The 9,455-nt window shown below is 34.4% G+C and overlaps 1 protein-coding gene and 1 long non-coding RNA gene across 2 annotated transcripts; one reads left to right on the top strand and one right to left on the bottom strand.

Annotated features, from left to right (window-relative positions):
- Positions 1-344: 344 nt before the first annotated feature.
- On the top strand, positions 345-2,196 carry LOC131627286 (uncharacterized). Its single transcript, XM_058898126.1, has 4 exons — positions 345-734; positions 1,103-1,353; positions 1,492-2,035; positions 2,185-2,196. The coding sequence occupies exons 1-4, from the start codon at positions 345-347 to the stop codon at positions 2,194-2,196; spliced, it is 1,197 nt and encodes a 398-aa protein (XP_058754109.1).
- A 1,911-nt stretch (positions 2,197-4,107) lies between these two features.
- LOC131627257 (uncharacterized) lies at positions 4,108-4,732 on the bottom strand. Its single transcript, XR_009291416.1, has 2 exons — positions 4,677-4,732; positions 4,108-4,554 (listed from the first exon to the last, which is right to left on the bottom strand). It is a non-coding gene; the product is annotated as an uncharacterized LOC131627257 (long non-coding RNA).
- Positions 4,733-9,455: the final 4,723 nt, after the last annotated feature.

Here is a 9,455-nt window from a genome sequence, read left to right as displayed (position 1 = left end):
GGAAAGTTTGTGAAGTACATTAAGTCTTCTTTTATAGCTCTTACTCCCAAAACAAACAATCCTCAAGATTTCAGCGAATACCGTCCTATTTGCTTGGTCGGGAGTATTTATAAATTGCTTGCAAAAGTGTTGGCCTCTAGAATCAAAAAGGTGATCGGCAAGTTGGTGTCCTCTAACCAAACCGCCTTTGTTCCGGGTAGGAATATGATGGACGGGGTTGTGCTGGTGAATGAAATTCTATATTGGACCAAGAGATTTAATAAAAGTTGTTTTTTCTAAAGGTTGATTTCGAGAAGGCGTATGATTCCGTTTCTTGGGATTATCTTAGATTCGTTCTAAAGAATATGGGATTTGGGGACAAACGGCTAATATGGTTGGAAGAAAGCGTTTTTAAGAGTTACATGTCCATCCTTGTGAATGGGAGCCCGACGAAAGATTTCTTGGTCCAAAAGGGATTGAGGCAAGGGGATCCCTTATCTTCGTTCCTCTTTGTTTTAGCAATGGAAGGTCTTACCTCTTTAGTGAGGAAATCGGTGGAGCTAGGGGATTTTAAACCTTTTAAGTTTGGAGAAGGGGAGGTTGTGGATATTTTACAATTCACGGATGATACCATCTTGCTTAGGGAGCCGTCGATTGATAATCTTTGGTGCTTGAAAGTTGTGTTGAGAGGGTTTGAATTAGTATCGGGTTTGAGAATAAATTTCATGAAAAGCAATTTTATGGCGTTAATGTTGGTGAGTGGTTTATGAATTCGGCGACCTATTTCCTAGGTTTTAAAAGAGGCGAGGTCCCGTTCATTTTTCTCGGCATAATGGTGGGGGGAAATCATAGAAGTAGGAAAGTTTGGTTGAAAGCTATTCAAAATATCAAGAATAGACTTTCGTCGTGGAGGGGGAAATCCATATCCATTGGTGGTAGAGTGACGCTTATCAATGCGGTGCTTAATGCAATACCTTTGTTTATGTTCTCTTTTTTCAAAGCCCTGAGTTTGGTTATTAAAGAAATTAGAGGCATAATTAGCAACTTTCTTTGGGGGGGAAGCAAGAAGAAGAGGTGTATTCATTGAGTAGATTGGAAAACGGTGTGCAAACATAAAAACAAGGGTGGTTTGGATATTAGGGATGTTGGAGAAATCAATAAGGCGCTCTTACTCAAATGGAAATGGAGAATCCTAACGGATGACAAGTCCATATGGAGTAGTTTTCTAAAAGAGAGATATGTAGAGCCGAAATTAAAGGTGCAAGGCTTAGTAGTGGAAGGCCCTAAATCGAAATATTACATGTGGTGGAGGGATGTTATTGCTAATGATGTAAAGACGGAAGCAAGTGATGAAGGGTTCATGAGTAATACTCGGTGCATTTTTAGCAAAGGAACCAATATTATGTTTTGGTCGAGTTTGTGGTGGGGGGACCAACCGTTCCGTATCTCTTTCCCGGATCTGTATGAGGTATCCACAAATAAATATTGTACTGTGGATGATTCTTTTTATAGGTTAGACGATTGCTATTGTTGGCAGCCCACTGTTTTCATGGGCTCAACAGCTTTTGAAGCCGTGGCAGCATCCAGCACAGTTTTTGCGAATCACTGGAAGCAGTTCCTTGTTCTGCTGGATACGGTCCGGCCAAGTGACAGTTTGGAGGACAGGTTCGAGTGGATGCCGAATCCTAGAGGCACATTCTCGGTGGCCAGCATTTCTACTCTGTGTTCTCTTGCTAAGCAGTGTGCTTGGGAGCCCCTAACGGTGAGAATTCTGAAAATCTTATGGCGTATGGATCTTTCGTTAAGGATTATTATCGTTGCTACGAGATTTTTCACTTCTAGACTTCCTACCATTGACTCTTTGATTGTAAGAGGAGTTGCTAATATTCCTAATTTGTGCTGCGTTTTTTGTGGGGTTCATCCGGAGTCATTATTGCATGTTTTTTTCTCTTGTCAAGTATCGATGAATGTGTGGGAGCGGGTTTATACTTGGCTAGGGGAAGAAGTTCCTTTTACTTTGCAAGAGTTCAAAGAGTTCCTTGTTGTTCAAGAGAAGGTCAAGATAGCTAAGGATAGGGTGAAGATTAATATCATTTGGATATCCTTAATTTGGAGTATTTGGATCATGCGTAATTCTATTATTTTCGAGCAAGCTCCTTTTAGTTTTGAATTGGTGGTTTATAATGTAATTTTTTTCTCTTGCAGTTGGTTAGCTAGAATAAGTTTGATCTCTTCTTTTTCTAGCTTTTATGAGTGGTACAAGTTACCGCAAGGTTGTTTTTCGAATTTGTAATCCGGTGTAAGGGTTGCACCCCTAGTGCGATTTCTTAATTCATTTGCTTTTAGAAGAAAAAAAAGGTGTACACTGAGCATATATAGTTTTTTTATCTGTACCAAAAATATCACTTTGCATAGAAAATTTACTATAAGCATCACCTGAAGCAGCTTAAATTTTAATTACATGTAACAAAATTTCAACAGCTTCATTAAATGGCTCTAATGAAAAAAAAATCAATGACTCCAGAAACGAAGTGAAGAAAGTTCATCCATTCCTACATGTCATCAATGCGGAAAGGAAGGACATATAAGACCAAACTGCACTCAAAATCTGAGAAGAAATTAAAATCAAAGAAAGCTCAAAAGATCTAAAAAAAGAGCATACATATCTTGGGACAACGATGATATGAAATAATCAGATAAAGATGAAGCAAACCTCTATCTGATGACAAAATCACCAAGACAATGAGGTGACCGCTCACTTTTTTTATCAAGATTTATTTCGCATCTGTAAGAAGCTAACAAAATAAACGAGTAAATTAGAACAAATTATCTCCACCTCCAAAGACACTATCTCTTCTCTTGAATTGAAAAATATAAACATTTTGGAAGAAATAGAAAGTCTTGGAGAGAGACAATATGATCTAATTCAAAACTATTCCTCATACCATAAGACTTTAGACGAATCTATCAAGTATGAGCAATGTGTCATTTTCAAAAATAAAATTGATGATCTACAAATCACACTTGATAAGTTCACTAAAGGGACATACAACTTGAATCTTTTGTTAGGAAACCTAAGAACGACTTACAATAAGGCTGATTATGAAACTAAGAACAATAGTAAAAACTTTGACAATATTTGTAATGCCCAGCCAATACCTCAATTTTTTTGTTGGGTGAGGTGAAAGTGTTGTTATAAAATATAATACTTGTAATAGTGTTTGTGTTCTTTACATAATCTCTTTTTTGTATACATGATAAATTATTTTCCTTATCTAACATTTTAATTTAATTTCTTAAACAAATGAATGAAAATTCATTGAGAATATATTAAAATATATAGATATGCAATAAATTCCAGTACTTAATCTTCACGAAAGTTCACAAGGATCATGATGAAGATGTTTTATAATTCTTCCTCAAAATTTTACTTATAGATTTACCCAAAAATAATGTACATTTATGAAAACCAATATGTACAGTTGTTTGTTCTTTTATAAAATACGAAAATGTAGTTATTGGAATTCGAGCCTATGTACACACTTTATCCCCCGGTTCTATATAAATCGGGTGTTAACGTGAAAACTTTTTATGACGTTATTCATTATCTCGCCTTTAAAATTGTGGTAAAATGAGTTTTTGTTGTAGTATCGGTTGAATATAAAAACCAATAAAAAATGATATTTCACATCGATTTATTTAAAGAAACTGACGTCAAATAAAATATATAACTTTGATACACATTTCCAACCGAAGTTAAATGTAGATTTTCCCGTTGGTTGTTAGTCTGATGTGAAAAAAATTACATACCACACCACACCACTTTATATCTGGACCGATGTGAAATGTCACTTTCATTCGATATAAAAAGTGCTTTATATAATAGTGATAAATGACCAAAATATAATTCATGAAATTAATTCTTAACTGTAATAAGTAGTTTCTCAATTAAACTATTTATGTTAATAATTATTTTACACAGTATACTCATATTATACTCAACCATCTATTGTGTTGTAACTTAATTGAAATAATTTAAAAATACATTACTTATTATACTTGTCAATCTCGCAAACCATAAACTCTAGCATAAGAAAGTAACACAGTAATTTAAATGACTAACATCTATAAGTTTCGAAGATGCTTTTTCATTCTAATATTTCATAGAGACTGACATTTTAAATTTATAGATCAATATAGTGATTGACTCATAAAAGAATATATCGTCCTTACGAATAAAATCTATCGAGGGTACGGATCAGTATTCGAAGCTTGGTTTATCGATTCATTCGAAGTCGTTGCATTTTGATTTTCAGCCCATAGTTGCTTGTCATGTAAGCTTCCAGTTTCAGTTCCACTTCCATAAAAGTAGGCAGGCTTTGAAGGTATTGCAAGACTAAGAGAGTAACTATTAAGCATGAGAGCAACAGCTGCCATGGTTGGTCTATCAGCTGCATCTTCTTGAATACAAAGCAAACCAATATGAATGCATCTCATTATTTCATTTAATGAAAAGTTTTGTAATGATGGATCTATAATATTTGTAGCTTTCCCCTCTTTCCAACTTTTCCATGCCTGCTCAAGTGTAAATAAGAAAAAACAATTAGGTCACCAATGAATTTCTACTATAAAATTTGAATCACATAATCTATTTTTAATGATAAGAAAGAATTTATAGTGAGAAAAGTGTTACTAACAAAGCTCAATAGATACTCAATATCATTTCCATGACGAATGTTTGCACTATTTTTATGAGCACTTAACTATCAAATGATGGAATTCTATTTTGGCATAAGTCAAATTTCTAGAGAAGAATTTTATGCAAAACATGTTCAATCCGGTACATCCAAGGTTTTTGTCTCTAGCAAGAATTTGTCAGTAAGTGACTGAATGCTTCCTATTTTCTTGCTTATGTGCTTGTTCCAAAAGGCAACAACTATACTAAAGTAGGTGAAGTAGATATGATGCTTCTATGCGCCATGAAAAATGCTATGCCGATAAATTGGGCCTATGTGATTCTCCGATATATGGAATATTATTTTTCTTTGACAAGTGGGCTACCATATGCTTGCCCAATTTCGAAAATCTTTGAAGCTTTTAGAATTCCGTTAGGAAAAGAACCCACAAAGAAAATGGTGAAGACAAGCTTAATTTCAAGTGAAAATTGTTCGAGAAATATGGGAATTTTCAAAGATAATGATGGTCTTAACAAACACAAAGATGATGAGAATGCACAAGCACCTCCCGACATACCCTAAGGTGGCTATACCATGGAAATCTGTAACATTCATGAACATCAAAAAAACATAGAACAAGTTCAATCTTCGCTTTGATCAACTTCAATAACAACTTGCGAATGACGAAGATGAAGGAGAAGAAGATGTTGGAAATGAGGAGATGAATGCTAGTGATTAGTTCTCTTGTGTGTCTTATGTCCTATTTATATTTCTTAGTATTTTTTGTGGTGTTTTAGACAAAAAAATTATTATGTTATGTTTATGGTTATGAGTTGTTATTTTAAACATAATTAGTAGTATTATATTATGTTTATGGTTCTTAGACAAAAATATTATTATTATGCTATGTTTATGTGGTATTAATTCTCATCTCTTACTATGTTGCATCATATATATTTTTTCCTTGTTATACCTCTTTTCCCCATCCTTTTTGATAATAACAAAGGGGGAGAAGAAACTTGTATTTGTTGCTTTTTAGTGTCCAAATTATGCAGCCTCATGGATAGAAAAATTTGTCTCAAGACTCATTCAAGTTATGATAAAAACTTTGTTAAAAGAGGAGTCATCAACATAGGGGGAGCATAAGGACATGTCAAGCAAAAATCACTTTTAAAGCTTATTGGTTGTCATCATCAAAAAGGGGGAGAACGTGATAGCAAGCTTCTCCAAATATTATGTGTTTTGATGAAGACAACATGTGTGCACTCATAAATATCAAGAAAGGATGTATCAAGTTTGTACTACTCAAGCATTAAAGTCTCAAAGAAAATTGTCAAGATACAAGACCACTTGAAGACTTTATGGAGCTGAACTTTTAAATAGGTACAAACATGTTCTTTATAAGAATAATTCAGTGCTCAAAATCATCCTCAAATCATGAGCATTCACCTTGGCTTTTGGCTTTTTGAAAAATCTGTTTTTTAACATTTTCAGTCTGGAAATCGCTTTCCTATAAGTGGAAATCGATTTCCTCTATGTGCCCAGCCAAGTCAGTTTCTGGAAAATGGATTTTTGCTTATGGAAATCGATTTCCTGTGGTGGTAAAACGATTTCCAGTATCAGTTTTTGAATTTTAAGGCACAACGTTTCAGGAAAACCGATTTCCTGTAATGGTAAATCAATTTCCATCGTTCCAGAATCAAAAAACAGTATGTTTTCATATTTGAACGTGGACCATTTTCTTTCCATCAATCTTTGCACCTTTTCATTGAATCATACTCATTCCTAGGGGTGTTAAGGCACTATATATATATTTATCATATATTTTCATAATTGAAATCACCTCTTCCTATTGCAGTTTAACATCATTCTATATCATAAAATCTTTCATTCAAGTGTTGTGATTACCAAACTTTCAAAAGAATTTTGTGCATTGTCTCATAAACTATATCCAGAAAATTCATAGCATATTCATCAACATTTGAGCACTTGTTATTTTTATAAATTGCATGATTGGTAGAGAAGATCAATCAAGTGATTGAAACATTATTTTATCATTACAAACTCTTATACAAAAATCAAAACACTTGTTGTATCATTGCTATCTAGGATTGTTGGAAGCAATATAGTCACATTGAGAGGATTTTTCTCATAGGTTGACTTAGTGAAAAATCCAAGAGGATTGTTCTTGGTTCAAGAGGATTTTTCTTGGCATTTGGTTAGTGTTGTACTAGTTACCAAACAATAGTGAAAATCTCTTACTGCGTAAGGGGACTGGACTACTCTCGGATTGTGAGGGGAACCAAGATATATCCTCGTGTCATTTATTTTTCTGCCTTTACATCTTTCATAACATCACCAAACCAGAAAAATTATCACCTTCACTTCATAATACCGGATAAAATTTTAAGGAACCTAATTCACCCCCCTCTTAGGCGCACTTCATACTTACACTTTAATTTCTGTTTCATTTTGTGTCTCAATTTTTGTATTCTCTCATTCTGTCTCTTACTACTCTTTGTGAATTTGAATTTATGCATTCTAACATGTTTTCTTGTTTAGGAGGTCATGGATTAGAACTCAGAAGCAAAAGTAGTTTATATGAGAGAGAGCCATGCACAATCAAGAAGAGAAAAACAGGTACATACACATTTTACCAATTGAAATTCCTTGTTTTCTTTTAAAAATGAAAAATTAGTACACAACTTGTATAACTATTAATTGTAATGTACATAGACTCTACCAGTTAATCTTGTCTGTTACTTTGATTTTCCACAAAACCTTCGAGTTCTCTAGCAAGCTAATATCTAAGATCAAATGGACATTACTCAACTTCTCAAGCCTTAATTACCTATTTATAAGTGAAACTTCAGAAACTAAAAAACGCAACGAGACCATAACAGTACTAAAATTTCTGTAGAGGTAAACTAATAAACTATCATATATGAAATTAAGAAAGGGAAGAAACATTACGAATAGAATCTGGTAAACGCAAAGCATTAATTGGAGAAAATCAATATTACCAAATACCAATGAAGAGAGGGATGACGGTGGTGAGATAGCGAAGGGATGAGTTCGACGGAGAATGGGTTTTGTTTGTTCTTTCTTTCTGATGCAGAATCTATTGTCTGTTAGCGACAAAATCTATGGAGCTGTTACTGGATTTTGAAATACTTGCTGCAGAGAGTGTGCTAGGATCTATTACCAAGTATGTGTACCTCAATTTGTTGAAGGACCTGTTACCATGTACAAGCATTCACTTTATAATATTTCAATTGAGGAAAGTTTGAAACTTAGAAGAAAAAGGTTTGGAACAAATATGTATATGATACATATATCATGTAAAAGATAGTTAAGAATCTACTACAGCACTTAAAAGATCAGTTATTAGATTACATTAGTTCACTTAGAAGCGTATATCGAAATTGGAGAACGACTTTCAGGTTTGTTCATACAGCTTGTAAAGTTACTAGATATTGACAGAATAAGATGTTACCAAACAACATGTGATATTGAATAAAAAACTAAGACCTAAAATTAAATAGTTTGTAGATGTTGTTGATTGGCTGTAATTTTTGGTAAAACTCATTGTGTTTCTATCTTGTCAAATCTGGTGTCATGACATGCATTCTACTGTTGTGAAGTTTTTCTTATGCAGGCCTTTACCTGATGTCAAGGCCGATGTCATGACATTCGCAGCTGTTACGTTCTTTTCTGTTACTATTTATGGTTATGTGATCTGATAAGATCCTATGCGCTTTATTTGGAAATGTTGGATTCTGATCTGATTCAAGGACGTCTTTGATGGTTATTATTTTTAGTTCCTTGATTTATGGAAATTAGTTTTATTAGGTTTAAAACTAATTTGGATCCATGGCCCAGCTGCTGCATTTTCTGAAGGCTATATATTTTACGAAGAAGCTGCAGACCAGATTAGGGTTTTTGTATTGAGAAGCTTTAAGAGTTCTTTGTTTTAAGTTTTTGCGTTCTAGCCTTCTTGTAAGCCAAACAATCATCATGATGATTGTCTTGGTCTAGGTGTTTTGGTTTGAGTTGTAAGAAGTACTCGAAGCTTTTAAGCAAGAGTACTATTGCACTTGATTAAAGCTTTTAAGCAAGATCAAGTTGTGTCCTTGAAGTGTGTCTTCTTTTGATATTCGTAGAGTGTTTTTCATCACTGCTGTGATTGAGGGGGAGTGAGTAGGATCTCTGATCTAAGTAGTTTTAGATTGAAGTTGCATTGGGTAGATATTAAGTGAAAGGAGTAATCTTGATCTGTATTACCTTTAATTGATATTACTTATAGTGGACTTCCTCCCTGGCTTGGTAGCCCCCAGATGTAGGTGTGATTGCACCGAACTGGGTTAACAACTTTCTTGTGTTGTTATTCTGTTTACTTCTTGTTCATTTGCTTAAAAGCATTCAGATAGTAATGTCGTGACATCCTGTTCGACATCGCGTGTCTGAGTCCAGAATTTCAATTGGCATCAGAGCAGGCACCCTGCCTGTTTTTACTGGGTGAGATCTAGGGACAGTATTTTCTGGTACTATGGACAAAGAAGGTGGTGGATTTGTGATTAGACCACCCATTCTGGATGGTTCCAATTATGATTATTGGAAACCTCGCATGGTGGCTTTTCTGAAATCCGTGGATAGTAAAGCATGGAGAGCTGTAAACAAAGGATGGGAACATCCTGTCATTACTGATAAAGATGGCAAGAAAACTCTTAAACCAGAGGAAGAATGGGACAAAGATGAGGAGGCATTGGCGCTTGGCAACTCTAAAGCTTTAAATGCTTT

Source organism: Vicia villosa, unplaced genomic scaffold (genome assembly GCF_029867415.1).
Source record: "Vicia villosa cultivar HV-30 ecotype Madison, WI unplaced genomic scaffold, Vvil1.0 ctg.000353F_1_1, whole genome shotgun sequence".
Lineage (NCBI taxonomy): Eukaryota > Viridiplantae > Streptophyta > Magnoliopsida > Fabales > Fabaceae > Vicia > Vicia villosa.
Note: the sequence above shows the minus strand (reverse complement) of the source record. Positions and strands in the feature narration are given on the sequence as shown.